The sequence below is a fragment of the Babylonia areolata genome, chromosome 2 (assembly GCF_041734735.1).
Source record: "Babylonia areolata isolate BAREFJ2019XMU chromosome 2, ASM4173473v1, whole genome shotgun sequence".
NCBI lineage: Eukaryota > Metazoa > Mollusca > Gastropoda > Neogastropoda > Buccinidae > Babylonia > Babylonia areolata.
Window position 1 is genome coordinate 26,834,440 of NC_134877.1, and position 15,841 is coordinate 26,850,280.

Here is a 15,841-nt window from a genome sequence, read left to right on the forward strand (position 1 = left end):
GAAGGGTTAGAGCTTTAACTTGGAAGAACTGAGAGCACAAAACGCTATGAGTTCTCTTTCACGCTGCGCCTCCAGCCGTTATCAGCTGTTGGGAGGGAGAAAGACCAGTGTGCTGTTCCACGCGATGGCAGCGGCCACAGGGAGAAAACAACACCTCTTCGTTAACTTTTGATAACACGTTGCTTGTCAACGCAATCACTTAATGAATAGTATGGTCTGAAAGAGCACAGTCTTAGCTTTAAAACGATAGGAAACTCAAATGTGAACATCCGATTATTTTTCTCAGGATAACTGTTTGAAAAAAGCAGGTATGCTTACCACCAGTTTGTTAACATGCATTTTGACACATTTTTAACACACTGAATCTAATCTCACAAAATTCGCTCAACGCAGACAATACATTCCATGCACAGCATTACACATCAGCATGCCTCTCACTAACCTGTGTTGATAGCTGGAAATTCTGAAGGAAGCTGTGGCGTGTTAAAGATCACAACTGTTCTGCAGCTAGTACAAGTACTCCACAGGCACACTGATTCAGTCATTCACGCACACTGAAGAAAAGAGAGAGAAGGAAACAGAACGAAAGAAAGGAAGGGATGAAGGAGAGAAAGAGAGGGAAGGAAACAGCACAAAAGAAAGACAGAGAAGAAAACAGAATGAAAGAAAGGAATGGAAGAAAGAAATGTGATAGAACAGAATGTGAAGGAAAACCAACCTCACGGTACTTCTGCTATGAAAAAAAACCACACCACCGCCAGTTACAATTGTCAGCACAGTTCTGTCAAGTAAATACTGCTATCTTAAAAAATATTTTCCAGCCAAGGAAAGTACTACCACCAACAAAAAGAGAAGTGTCCGCTCTTTCCAACAGTGCAAACATTAATGCCACAGATATAGGAGTATGCTCACCAGCCCGCTCAAAAGAGGTGCACAAATTGCCACGCTTTAATAGAAGACAAAGAAGGGTCAGTGATGGGTTAGCAGGCACAGCAGCTGACCTACTTATCAGTGTCTGGCACTATCAGGCCTGTCAGGGGGATCTCGCAGTCGGCTAAGTGTGTGGTTCTGCTTATAGCCTAGACAGCAGTGCCCCCTTTGTGTGCATACGCATGCAGAAGATCAGATACGCATGTTAAAGATCCTGTCATCCATGTCAGTGTTCGGTGGGTTATGGAAATAAGAACATTCCCAGCATGCACACCCCCGAAAACATAGTATGGCTGCATACATGGTGGAGTAAATAAAGAAAATGATCACACATGCAAAGTATTAATAGTCTGAGTGTGTATGTGTGTTTGACTTAAACCTGACTGAATGACACAGGAAGCGAATGATGAGCGCCTAATGGCAGCTGTTAGTCGGCTCTATCCAGGTGGGCAGCCTGTTGTGTAAATGACCCCATGTTTGTAAAGCGCTTAGAACCTTGTCTCCAGCTGAGGATAGGCAGCTATATAAGTATCCATAGAATAGAATAAAATAGAATAGAACAGAGTATGTCTTTATTACCAAGTGTACCGGGGTCACAAGGAATATTGGCGGGGGATAGTACAGGTATGAACATAAATTGAAAATCATACACATTCACAGATACAGTAGAGATTAGGATACATACATGTGCATATCAATACAAAAACTTGTGCATACTCACACACACACACACACACACACACACACACATGCAGCACACACACACACATACACACTCTCTCTCTCTCTCTCACTCACTCACACACACACACGTTTGAACAGAACCCACATGTTACATGTAGATGGGCCTGATGACTAGATCTTCAGGTAGCTGGTTGTTGTTTGCACAACTTTCCTTAATCATACTGGATTTGTTCGAGAGACAAGGCATTGAATGCTTTGGGGGAAAAGGTATTGGCGAAGCGATTGGTTTTCGTTCTTATACTTCTGTACCATCAGCCAGAGGGGAGCATCACTAAAATCCCAAAAGCTATATCATATCATATCATTCATTCATTGATTCCTCAGTTACAGAGGTGGCCTTGTGGTGATGAGTTTGACTGCAAAGTGAGTGTCCATGGAGTTCGAGTGCGATGTGGAATGGAGTGATGGCTTAGAGGTAACGCGTCCGCCTAGGAAGCGAGAAAATCTGAGCGCGCTGGTTCGAATCCCGGCACAGTCGCCAGTATTTTCTCCCTCTCCACTAGACCTTGAGTGGTGGTCTGGACATTAGTCATTCGGATGAGGCAATAAACCGAGGTCTCGTGTGCAGCATGCACTTAGTGCATGTAAAAGAACCCACAGCAACAAAAGGGTTGTCCCTGGCACAATTCTGTAGTGGAGGAATTCACTTCGATAGGAAAACATAAAAAACTGCATGTAGGGAAAAAAAAAAAGGGTGGCACTCTCAGTGTAGCAACGCGCTCTCCCTGGGGAGAGCAGCCCGAATTTCACACAGAGAAATCTGTTGTGACAAAAAGAGTAATACAATACAATACAGTGTATGGACTGGGATTTTTGCTCCCCTCTCTGCTAGACTGTGAGTGATGGTCAGGGTGCTAGTCCTTTGGATGACAGATAAACCAAGGTCCAGTGAGCGCCAAGCGCTTATTAATGCACATGAATTGTGGGTCATCCCTGGCAAAACACTTTGACAGTCAAACAAGTTGACTTGCAGACAGAAACATAAGGAAAAAAGGTGGTGCCACTGCCCTGTGGTGACGTGCTGTCCTTGGGGACAGCAGCCTGAATATCACGGAGAGAAATCTGTTGTGACAAACAGTAAACAATACAATACAATATGATACAATACGATACAGTATGATGCAATTGGTGCAGTGCAATGCAATGCAGTTTCAGTTTCAGTAGCTCAAGGAGGCGTCACTGCATTCGGACAAATCCATATATGCTACACCACATCTGCCAAGCAGATGCCTGACCAGCAGCGTAACCCAACGTGCTTAGTCAGGCCTTGAGAAAAAACAAAACAAAAAGAAAACAACTACTACTATTAATAAAAAATGGGTAGCACTCTCAATGCAGTGCAATACAATACAGTACAGTACAATACAGTACAGTACAATACAATACAATACAATACAATATAATACAGTACAGTACAATACAGTACAGTACAGTACAATACAATACAATATAATACAGTACAGTACAATACAGTACAGTACAATACAATATAATACAGTACAGTACAATACAGTACAGTACAATACAATACAAGAGATTGGTTGCCTTTTTTTGTGCCTTGACTTTTGACATCCCTTATTGGTGTATCTTTTGCATCCTGTTCATGGTTTACTGTGTCTTTGGTATGTACCTTCGTGTGTACACATTATCATCATGATTGCTACTTAATATTGCACCTATCTTCTGCCAGAGACCAAGCTCTAAGTGCTGTACAAACACTGTCAGTATCCACAACTGGCTGCCTACCAAGGCAGAGCCAACTGACAACTGGCTCATCATTTGTTTCCTGTTTCATTCAGTCAAGCTTCAGTCACACACACGCATATGTTTAAGTATATTTTGTTTTGAAATTTTGCCAAGGACACTCTCACATGTGTGTCTTTGTGTGGAGTTGCATATGCCTGTGTGCAAGTTTTCCAAGCATTGGAAAGCTGATGATTTTCCAGAATTATTATCTGTTCAGTTTTTAGGTGTTGATTGGATATCATTAGTAACTGTTAGTAAGATATATTCCTGTATATTGTATTTTGTTTGGAAATCATTAGTAACTGTAAATCGGGCAAATACAGCAGAATATGCTCTTGTATATTGTCAAGAAAAAAACAGGGGGGTGGGGGGGGGGGGTGTAATTGGGTGCTACCCCAAAACAGAACATGGTAATGATGAAAAGCTTTGAGAAAATGGGACAGGTTGGTTTGTCAGAGGGGTGAGCATGTGTGTCACCACTGCTGGTAGAGCAAAAACCACTGAACTAAAAATAGATGGATAGCTCATTGGCCAGGAAAGCTGAAGCCAACTGGATGCCATATTGAGATTCGTATCCGGCTGTCAGTCCGTTGAGAAGTTGTCTGCTAACTGGTGGTAGTTTCTGAACTGTAACCTTGTATCTTTGATGAAATCGTGTCATACTTGCCCCCATGACATGCCGAATGTTGTGTCTTGATTGATATCTGCCAATGGTTTATTTACCAAAGTTATTACAGGTAAACAGTGCAGTGACACATAGCGCAAACTTGCTGTGGAGACAAACACAGGAATGGTCAGCTTAACTAACGTTGTGGGCAAGTAAAAGCTTGCCATGAAGCAGTCATCGTAGCCAGCTGAGCACTCGGCTACATAAACGAAGTTACCGCTTCACACTGTACTGACACGAGTAGCAAAATGGCTGATTGAACACTTCCACTGGTTTCAGTTAGCAAAGGGGCTGAAAGAAGGCGTGCGCTATCCACCTATTTTTAGAACAGTGGGAAGAACTGGTTCTGCCACAAGGAAATGCCCCTCACTCACAGACTCACAGAATGTGTGTTCCCCGTTGCGTGGTGTTACAGCAGCCAACAGTTCCAACAGCCGGGACAACACCAACAGCACATCCAACGCCAACACCACCAACAACAACAACAACAGCACCAACAACAACAACAGCAGCAGTCAGCAACAGACGACGGCCGCGGCCACCTCCCTGGCCAACCAGTTGGCGGCCGCACTGCCCCCGTTACTGACCACCAACAGTCAGGGTCAGCTTCTGGCCGTCAGTCCACAGGTCAGTCCCCTCACGCCCCCCCCACCCCCTACCCCCCTGTCTCCCTACCTGCCCCCTTTACTGACCACTGACAGTCCCCTCAGTGCCCCCTACCCCAACCACCCACCCCCACCCCCTATACTGACCACCAACAGTCCCCTCAACGCCCCATAACCCCCACCCATCCCCACCCCCTATACTGACCACCAACAGTCTCCTCAATGCCCCCTAACCCCCCACCCCCCACCCCCATCCCCTACACTGACTACCAACAGTCCCCTCAATGCCCACCCCCACCCCCCGTCCTCTACACTGACCACCAGCAGTCCCCCACCCCCCACCCCCTACACTGACCACCAGCAGTCCCCTCAATGCCCACCCCCCACCCCCTACACTGACCACCAGCAGTCCCCTCAATGCCCACCCCCCACCCCCTACACTGACCCCCAACAGTCCCCTCAACGCCCCCCCAACCCCCCACCCCCATCCTCTACACTGACCACCAGCAGTCCCCCACCCCCCACCCCCCACCCCCTACACTGACCACCAGCAGTCCCCTCAATGCCCACCCCCATACCCTACACTGACCACCAGCAGTCCCCTCAACGCTCACCCCGCACCCTCTACACTGACCACCAGCAGTCCCCTCAATGCCCCCCCCCCTCTACACTGACCACCAGCAGTCCCCTCAACGCCCCCCCACCCCACCCCCCCCTCTCTACACTGACCACCAACAGTCCCCTCAACGCCCACCCCCCCACCCCCCTCTACGCTGACCACCAACAGTCCTCTCAATGCTCACCCCCCCACCCTCTACACTGACCACTGACAGTCCCCTCAACACCCCACCTCCACCCCCTCCCCCACCCCCCACCCTCTACACTGACCACTGACAGTCCCCTCAACACCCCACCTCCACCCCCTCCCCCACCCCCCCACCCTCTACACTGACCACTGACAGTCCCCTCAACACCCCACCCCCACCCTCTCCCCACCCCCTCCCCCACCCTCTACACTGACCACCAACAGTCCCCTCAGCACCCCACCCCCCACCCCCTCCCCTACCCCCCACCCTCTACACTGACCACCAACAGTCCCCTCAGCACCCCAGCCCCCACCCCCTCCCCTACCCCCCACCCTCTACACTGACCACCAACAGTCCCCTCAGCACCCCACCCCCACCCCCTCCCCTACCCCCCACCCTCTACACTGACCACCAACAGTCCCCTCAGCACCCCACCCCCCACCCCCTCCCCTACCCCCCACCCTCTACACTGACCACCAACAGTCCCCTCAGCACCCCACCCCCACCCCCTCCCCTACCCCCCACCCTCTACACTGACCACTGACAGTCCCCTCAGCACCCCACCCCCACCCTCTCCCCCACCCCCCACCCTCTACACTGACCACCAACAGTCCCCTCAACACCCCACCCCCACCCCCTCCCCTACCCCCCACCCTCTACACTGACCACTGACAGTCCCCTCAGCACCCCACCCCCACCCCCTCCCCTACCCCCCACCCTCTACACTGACCACTGACAGTCCCCTCAGCAACCCACCCCCACCCCCTCCCCCACCCCCCACCCTCTACACTGACCACCGACAGTCCCCTCAACACCCCACCCCCACCCCCTCCCCTACCCCCCACCCTCTACACTGACCACTGACAGTCCCCTCAGCACCCCACCCCCACCCCCTCCCCCACCCCCCACCCTCTACACTGACCACCGACAGTCCCCTCAACACCCCACCCCCACCCCCTCCCCTACCCCCCACCCTCTACACTGACCACTGACAGTCCCCTCAGCACCCCACCCCCACCCCCTCCCCCACCCCCCACCCTCTACACTGACCACCAACAGTCCCCTCAAAACCCCACCCCCACCTCCCCGCCGCATTTACTGACTTTTGCCTTTACCTTCACTGTCTTTTCTGTTGATCACAGTCTCTGAAGAAGAAGGACCTATGGTCAGAAATGTTGACACTTATTATTTCACAGCCCACAGTCTTTTTTTTTGTTTTGTTTTTTGTTGTTGTTGTTGTTGCCTTTTCTTTAGAATTTCTCCACCGTAAGTTTAACAGACTCTGCTGTCACCTTGTGTTTTATTCTCATTATCATCTTCATCTTCATCACCATCATCTTCATCTTCATCATCATCACCATCATCTTCATCTTCATCATCATCACCATCATCCTCAGTCTCATCATCATCCTTCTCACCCTCATCCTCGTCATCATCCCGCTAAATTCTCACCATCCTCATCATCTCCCCCTCCCCCACCCCCCCAGTCACAGCAGTTCCGTGTTGTGCAGTCATCACTGGCATCGGCAGCAGTGGCAGCGGCCCAGAGCAAACTGAACAAGACGACGACGGCGACTGTCAACGGTCTGCCCCCTAACGTCAGTCAGCTGCTGCCCAGTGAGTGTCCCTCTCTTTGTCTCTCCCCCTCTCACTGTCTCTCTCTCTCTTTTCCTCTCTCTCTTTCTCTCTCTTCCCCCACTCTCTCTCTCACCCTCTCTCTTTCTCTGTCTGTCTCTCGCCCTCAGTCTCTCTCCCTCTGTCTCACTCCCTCTCTCTCTCTTTGTGTCTCTCTTGCCCTCTGTCTCTCTCCCTCTGTCTCACTTCCTCTCTCCCTCCCTCTCTCTCTCCCTCTCTCCCCCTCTGTCTCTCTCACTCTGTCTCTCTCCCTCTGTCTCTCTCTGTGTGTCTCTCACCCTCTGTCTCTCTCCCTCTGTATCTCTCCCTCAATCTCTCTCTCTCTCCCTCTCTCTTTCCCCCTCTCTCTCACTCTCACTCTCTCTCCCTCTCTCTGTCTATTCATCTCTCTCCCTGTCTGTCCCTCTCCCTCTCTCCCTCTGTCTCTCTCTCTCCCCCTCTCTCTCTCCCCACTCTCTCCCCCCCTCTCCCTCCCTCTGTTTCTCTCTCTCCCTCTCTCTCTCCCTCTCTATGTCTATTCATCTCTCTCCCTGTCTGTCCCTCTCTCTCTCTCCCTCAGTCTCTCTCTCTCCCCCTCTCTCTCCCCCCCCTCTCTCTCCCCCCACTCTCTCTCCCCCCCTCTCTCTCATTCATCTCTTTCCCTCCCTTTTTGTCCCTCTCTCTCTCTCCCTTTCTCTCCCCCTCTCTCTCCCCCCACTCTCTCCCCCCCCCCCTCCCTCTATCCCTCTGTTTCTCTCTCTCCCTCTCTCTCCCTCTCTCTCTCTTTTAAACTCTTTGATGCGCAGATAAAACCTATGTTATTATACGCATCTGAAATGTGGGGAACGATGCGCTTCAAAGCAGTTGAGTCTGTCCACTTGTTTGCTTGTAAAAGATTTTTGAGTGTTAGTCCCAAAACCCCAAATGTAATGATTTATGGTGATCTTGGTCGATATCCATTATACATTGATAGTTGCATCAGTACTTTGCGATACTGGTTTAAGCTAAATCAGATGTCTCTATCGAGAATCTCGAAACAGGCATACCTAATGAGCGTAAATAAGATGACATTCAATGCTGATATGTCTTCGAGAAATTGGGCAGATAGACTGAAACATTGCTTAGACATTTATGGGTTTTCAGAAGTTTGGATAAATGGCGGGGTTGGGGATGTAAATGTTTTTCTTAAAATATTCAAACAACGCATGATAGATTGTTTTAAACACGACTGGGCAAGCAAACTCAACGGAAGTAATCGTTTTGAAACATATAGGTCATTCAAATCCTTATTACAACCTGAAAAATACTTATCTCATCTTACCATCAGTAAATTTAGATCGGCTTTCATTAAGTTCCGTTTTGGTATAAATGAACTAAAAATAAATCAGCGTTATCGTGATGTTTTGAAAAACTGCCCATGTGGTGGTAGAATAGAGAACGAACTACATATACTAACAGCCTGTCCATTATATGATGATATTAGAAGAAAATATTTGCTTAAGCATATGCAAAATATTAGAAATCTGTCATTATCTTTTCTGCTGCAAAACGAAAGTTGTAATGTGACCAGAGATGTTGCAATGTTTGTTTTTTATGCATTAAGACTGAGAGAAGAGCACTCTCAGCCCTAAACAGACATATCAGCCCTGTGCTTTTCATTTAGTTTACTTGTTCTCAGTGAGCTCACTGTGTATTAAGTGGATTGTTTTCGTTCTTCCTATTTTATTTTAGTTAAGCTGTGTGTGCAACACGTGCACCCAAAATGTATACAGGTCGGTGACCTTACATTAAAATTCTTGCGTTCTTGCGTTCTCTCTCTTCCTCTCTCTCGCAGTGCGACCTGGCTGACTGAAATGGAGAGGCATGTGAATATCAGTAATCTGTATCTTTGTATATAGGTATTTCCATTTGGTGCCATTTGAATTATCTTTCTGTTTTTCATTCATTATATATTTTATATCTGTTTGTTGTTTTCTTTTTATGTTGGACACGTGCTGCTGCCAAAGAGAAAATCTCTGTACCACAGTATAGACAATAAAGTGTGTGTATTGTGTATTGTTGAACACTGACCCTGAAAAAAAATTGGGCTACAAACGTGCATGTTTGTTTGTTTGAATATGGGTCTGGACATGTATGCTTGAGTCAGGGAGTGGGTTGTGAAGCTGGTTTTGTATATGCATTTCGGCAATGTTTAATAGATTGTAGATGGCAGGATTGGAATCGACATATTTACACAAGTGAAAGGTTTGGTGTGTATAGAACGTTTTGTGTTTTGCATGATTTAAAGCCATATTTGCGTTTAAATCTGGAAAGACATTTGAAATATGTGACGACGAAGTTTAGACTAGGTATCTCTGATTAGACAATAAAGTGTGTGTAGTGTGTATTGTGTATTGTTGAACACTGACCCTGACGATGCCCTGACCCTGCCAGACACGGTGGGCAACTGCACGGAGAGCACCACAGTAGATGGCATCAACCTGGACGAGATCAAGGAGTTCGCCCGCCAGTTCAAGATCCGCCGCCTGTCGCTGGGCCTGACGCAGACACAGGTGGGGCAGGCCCTCAGCGCCACAGAGGGACCCGCATACAGCCAGTCCGCCATTTGTAGGTGAGGAGGGGAGTTGTGTGTGTGTGTGGGTGGGGAGGGGGGTGCGAGTGGTGTTGCGGGGGGGTGTTGTGTGTATGTGTAAACGACACAGAGGGCCCTCCATACAGCGTTTTCGCCATTTGTAGGTGAGGAGGGAAGTTGTGTGTGGGTGGGGGGGGGGGGGGGTAGGGGGGGGAGGGATCCGTGGGAGGGGGGGGTGGTGGTGGTGAGGGGTGAATGTGTGTTTGTGTGTGAGAGGGGTGGGGGTGAATGTGTGTGTTGTGTTTTTTTTACGAAATTATGACTCAATGTGTGTGTTGTTACTGTATCCTCCACACTCCAAAAGGGGCAAAGGGATTAGATTTTTTTGACTCATTGCTATAAGTGACGTATTGTCACTCATAAATGTTAGGAACAAAGATGGGTGTGGTGGTAGTTAGCTCAGCTGAAGCGAAGTGGCCGCTGTGTGCGCTGCCAGGTTTGAGAAGCTGGACATCACACCGAAAAGCGCGCAGAAGATCAAGCCAGTGTTGGAGCGGTGGATGAGCGAGGCAGAGGAACGCTACAAGAATGGAGTTCAAAACCTCACAGACTTCATCGGCAGTGAGCCGTCCAAAAAAAGGAAGCGACGGACATCTTTCACACCACAGGCCTTGGAGGTGCTGAACCAGTACTTCGAAAGGAACACGCATCCTTCAGGTGAGAGGGGGAGAAGGTGGAGAGTGAGCGCATGAGCAACCACTTGTGTGTGTGTGTGCATATGTGCTTAAAATCCTTCTGTCTTTGTGTTTGTTTTGGATTGCCAATTCATGTTTGTTCCTATATACTAACCCCCCCCCCCCCAACCCCCACCCTGACCCCCCTCTTCAGCCCCCACCCACCACACCCCCACACCCCCAATTTTCTTTGTTACCTAATGCACTTGGTAATAAACTTTACCGTGACCTACTGGTGCAGACTCAGGCAGGGGGTCTGGATTCCTGTTCTGTCCAAACGACTAGTCCGTGATGCGGAGAAACCGAAAGTAGCTGCGGCTTGTAGCCTGTCTTGGCAAGTTACCTCCCTTGTGTGAACAGATGCAGTGTCCTTTTTTTGCCCGGCAGCCATCTTAGTTTCCCTGACCATATTTTTCTTTTCATGTATTTTGCTGTGTTGTTGATGGTGAAAACAGCAAACAAACAAACAAACAAAACAGTAACACAAAAAGGTATGGAATTTTTTGTAACAACACAGTGACAAAGAAGGAATCAGATATATAAGTGACACCGTTATTTGTCAGCAAAGAGACTGGCAGTGGCAGGGAAATTTTAGATCAGCCAAACCACGCTGGTGATGATTGTTATGCTGTCAGTGCTCAGAATACTGACTGGTGTTTTTTCTTTGATTCATGTGTGTTCTTCAGTTATCATCTGTTCACAAAGTGTGATTTTAGAACCCCTGACCAAAAGAAAATTCCCTGTACAAAGAAACAAGAACTTTAATAATAATAATAATAATAATGGTATTTATATAGCGCTGAATCTTGTGCAGAGACAAATCAAAGCGCTTTCGCACCAGTCATTCACCCGCATGCATAACTCTAAAACTGGAGAAACTGAAGACAAGGAAGAGGCAGGCAAGGGAGGCTATTTTGGGAAGCGGTAGGTTTTAAGGCCAGACTTGAAAGAGCTGAGTGTGGAGACTTGACGAAGCGAAAGAGGAAGTTCATTCCAGTTGCAAGGTCCAGAGACAGAGAAAGAACGGCGGCCAACAGTCAAGTGTTTGAATCTGGGTATGCGTAAACAGAGTGGATCAAAAGCCGATCGTAGTGAGTGAGATGGAGTGTAGAGAGATAGGAAGGGGCAGTTTTGTGAATACATCTATAACATAGAGTGCTGATCTTGTACTTTATTCGGTGTGCGTCAGGGAGCCAGTGGAGATGTTGCAAAAGAGGAGTGAGTAAACTAAGTAAACTGCTAACTTAATGGGGAAATAATGTTAAAGCAATGTCCAGCTGGACTTGGAAGCAAATTTTCAGAAATTTCTAACAGTAACAAGAAATTATCAGTTGTATCTTCAAACGATCTTTCCTGAAAGTTTGGTATAAAAGGCTTTAATTAAAGCCTCACATTCATAAAGTATTTATGTGTATTTGAAAGTTTATCCCCATACTGGCACATGAAGTGTTTACTATATTTAGTTTAAAACACTTTTAGCTTTCACCTGAAAACTAATGAGATATTTTGCCTTGTTGAGATGTGTGTGTGTGTGTGTGTGTGTGTGATCATTTGCCTTGTTGAGATGTGTGTGTGTGTGTGTGTGTGTGTGTGTGATCATTTGCCTTGTTGAGATGTGTGTGTGTGTGTATGTGTGATCATTTGCCTTGTTGAGATGTGTGTGTGTGTATGTGTGATCATTTGCCTTGTTGAGATGTATGTGTGTGTGTGTGTGTGTGTGTGTGTGTGTGTGTGTGTGTGTGTGTGTGTGTGATCATTTGCCTTCATTTGCCATGTTGAGATTGTGTGTGTGTGTGTGTGTGAGTGATCATTTGCTTTCAGTTGCCTCAATTTATTTATTTATTTATTTTATTTTTTATTTATTGTTCCTGTGCAGGCACAGAAATGACGGACCTGTCGGAGAGACTGAACTATGACCGTGAAGTGATTCGTGTGTGGTTCTGCAACAAGCGGCAGGCATTGAAGAACACCATCAAAAAACTGAAACAGGAGGGCCCGTAGTGAGGACCGCCCAGGCGCTTCCTCTCTGGTGGGCTGACTCTCACCCACCACCAGTGTAGCTTGGGTTGTTTTTTTTTTTTTTTTTGTTTTTTTGTTTTTTTCTGTCTGCCGAATGAGAAGTGGCGAAGTGTTTGCCTCTCCCTCCCTTCCTTTCCGCCCTCCTATTGTTACTGCCCTGGTCTTTTCGTTGTTGTTTTGTTGGTGTTGGCTTTGAAAGGCTTTGACACACACACACGGCCCACAGCAGACCTGCAGGAATCTGGTGAACAGCGTTTCTTGTGTGTGGCGCTTCAGTGACCCGACTCTTCACAGGAGTGAAGGGGGAAGAAGAAGGAAAAGGTGGTGGTGTTTGCTGTCCCTCTGTTTCCCACCCACCCACCCACCCACCCCAACGCTCCTCCTCTTCATACCCCTCTTTGTTTTGTTGTTGGTTTGTTTGTTGTTTTGCATCTGTTGTAATTGTGTCAGATGCCACTGAAACTGTGATTGGTGTCGTTGTAAACTGGCTGGTTCTTTTGAGCTGTTCTTTGAGCTGTTCACTGAGCTGTTCTTTTGAGCTGTTCACTGAGCTGTGAGGTGTTCACAGAGGTGTTCTTTGAGCTGTTCACTGAGCTGTGAGCTGTTCACTGAGCTGTTCTTTTGAGCTGTTCTCTGATCTGTTCTTTTGAGTTGTTCACTGAGCTGTTCTTTTGAGGTGTTCACTGAGCTTTTCTTTGAGCTGTTCACTGAGCTGTGAGCTGTTCACAGAGGTGTTCTTTGAGCTGTTCACTGAGCTGTTATTTTGAGTTGTTCACTGAGCTGAGCTGTGAACTGCTCTTTGAGCTGTGAACTGAGCTGTTCTTTGAGCTGTTCTTTTGAGCTGTTCTGTGAGCTGTTCTCTGATCTGTTCTTTTGAGCTGTTCACTGAGCTGTTCTTTTGAGTTGTTCACTGAGCTGTTTGTTCACTGAGCTGTTCTTTGAGCTGTTCACTGAGCTGTTATTTTGAGTTGTTCACTGAGCTGTTCTCTGATCTGTTCTTTTGAGCTGTTCTCTGATCTGTTCTTTGAGCTGTTCACTGAGCTGTTCTCTGAGCTGTTCTTTGAGCTGTTCACTGAGTGTGTACTGAGTCAGACCTAAAGTGGGGAAGGAAACAGCAAGGAGGTGAATGGTGACCAGACCGGGAGAGTCCCAGCACGCTTCTGTTGTTGTTGTAGTTGCTGTTGTTGTTGTTGTTGTTGTAGTTGCCGTTGTTGTTGTAGTTGTTGCTGTGTTGCTGCTTTGTTCAGTTTTGATGTCAAGTCTACCTCCTGCCGTCTGCTGGCCAGGGTTGGCACAGAGTTGTGGAAGTCTGGAAAAAGTCTTGAGGGAGTGGGGGGGAGGGAGAGTGGGGGAGTGAGGGGGGGTATGGGGGGGGGGGATTGTTCTTCCCTTAAGGGCCTGTAGCAAAAGTCTTGGAATTTTGATAAAAACAATTTTTAGCCAGTACTTTTGAACAAAAGTCTGACTGTGTTTGGTTTGGAAAACTTTTTTGAGTCTGGTCTGGATATGTATTAAAAAAAAAAAAATAAAAAAAATGTGTAGAATTTGTTTGGTCACATGTCCACGTGGGAACCCTGGCTGGCATTCTGGAACAAAGCAATACATTCACTCACCCTGCCGCCTGGGTTTAGCTCTGCTGTTGTCCCTCAGCCCCTCTTTACCAGCAGAAGAAATTTGAGGATTTTGTAGATTTTTTTTTTCTTCTTCTGTCTGTCTGTCTCTCCCTCCCTCCCTCCCAAAGTTTGGATACTGTTTTATGGTTGTGCCATGCAGTGTGGAGGATCCTGTGTACAGGGATGATGGTGGTCACTGGTCAGTGTTGTTTTAGGCGAGGGAATATACAGGCCTGTTGCTGGTTTCTCTTCTTCATCCACCAGTCACCTCGATCCTTCTTCGTCAAAAGCCTCTCCCTGGTCGGGAGGGGAGAGGCCGTGCCTCAATTGACGGAACGTGATCAGGTGTGTGTTCATTTTCTTGAAGAAGAGTGGTTGTTTTTTTGTTTTTGTTTTTGGTTTGTTTTGAAAGAAAGAAAGAGAGAGAGCGTTCTTCGGAGTGTTGTTGGGGGAGGAGGGGGGTGGGATACAGAGCTCTCAGGACTTGTGCTGTGAACGACGTTTCGTACGGTTGTCGGCTTCCCTCTCCCACTTCTGACTGGCCGACCTGACCTATTCACCACACCATGTTGGTCTGCCTTCCCTGTGTTGCTTCCTCCCCCCCCTTCCCCCCCATACCCTCCCATCCCTTCACTTCCACCCCATGACCGAGGCGTGACCCCAGACCCCCCCCCACCACATGTCTTTGAAGGGTGGACTTGATGTTGACATTGTTTATGATATTTATAGCAGCATCCATTGGCTGCATTTACCTCACTTGGTTGACACGATTGTCCACTTTTTGTTTAACATGCTGGAAATGTGTGTGTGTGTTGGGGGTGGGGAAGGGGGGATGGGGTAAGGGTGAGTGAGGGTGTGTGGTAAAAGGGAAGGGTGTGTAGCGGTGCAGAGATTTGAATGACACTGTCAACTTACGTTGTTTTTTTGTTGTCCACACACAGTTCTTGTGTTCTACGCGGCGGTTTCTGCTTCCCAGTGCTTTGTTGTTTTAATCACTGCATGGGATGGTGGTCCTGTTGCAGTCAGTTCTCCTTGTGTAGAACGGGGTGGGGATGAAAGGTGTGTGTGCAGGTATGTGTGTGTGTGTGTGTGTCCAGGTATGTGTCTGTTTGTGCAGGTATGTGTGTGTGTGTGTGTTGGGGGGAGGGGGGGTGGCATGTGAGTACATGTGTGTGTGTGGGTGTTGTGTTTGTGGTGTGTATGTGGAGGTATGTGTGTGTGTGAATGTGTTTGTGGTGCGTGCTTGTGTTTTCATATTTTTGGAGGAAAGAAGAAATGACTGCTCTGTAAATAACAAACATCATTTTGTTGGATTGTTGTTTTTTTGTGTATACATGTATATTTCGATCAAAACAGTTTGTTTGCATAATTGACTTACGCTTTAGGTGCTGAACAAAAAAACCCATCTGTCTTTTATTTTTGAACTTCCATTTGAATGTGTGAGTGTGCATCACTCAGATAGTCTTTGTTCAGTGTGCTCTGTGTATGGTGGGCCCAGCTTATAGTCGTGGAGTTGGCTGTGTCTTGTGTTCGATCCTCTTAAGTGTAAAAGACAGTTTCCTCGACTGTACTCTGCTAAACACAATACAATACCACTTTTTGAACATTTTTTTGTACATCTTGCCAATGAAGAAAATACTGCATTTAATAATGAATCTGCCCTTTGCTCCCCACCCCCCACCCCCCCCCTCCACCCCCACCACTATATCCCCTATGGGGTCATATCGTCTAGTCTTGAGAGGAAACTGTAGATGACTTAAAGTAGTGAAGTGTTGTGGATTCACACAGTAC

The 15,841-nt window shown here is 47.4% G+C and overlaps 1 protein-coding gene across 2 annotated transcripts in view; it reads left to right on the plus strand.

Annotated features, from left to right (window-relative positions):
• Positions 1-13,371, plus strand: part of LOC143299915 (uncharacterized) — a 59,967-nt gene extending 46,596 nt beyond the window's left edge. The window contains exons 6-10 of one of the 2 annotated variants that reach the window (XM_076613446.1): positions 4,503-4,714; positions 6,986-7,115; positions 9,546-9,723; positions 10,181-10,401; positions 12,295-13,371. In XM_076613446.1, coding sequence (XP_076469561.1) covers positions 4,503-4,714; positions 6,986-7,115; positions 9,546-9,723; positions 10,181-10,401; positions 12,295-12,419 — 866 coding nt within the window. In that variant the 3' untranslated portion in view covers positions 12,420-13,371. The remainder of the gene's footprint in view (positions 1-4,502; positions 4,715-6,985; positions 7,116-9,545; positions 9,724-10,180; positions 10,402-12,294) is intronic. The other variant, XM_076613455.1, reaches the window with a different exon arrangement.
• The last annotated feature ends 2,470 nt before the right edge of the window (positions 13,372-15,841 follow it).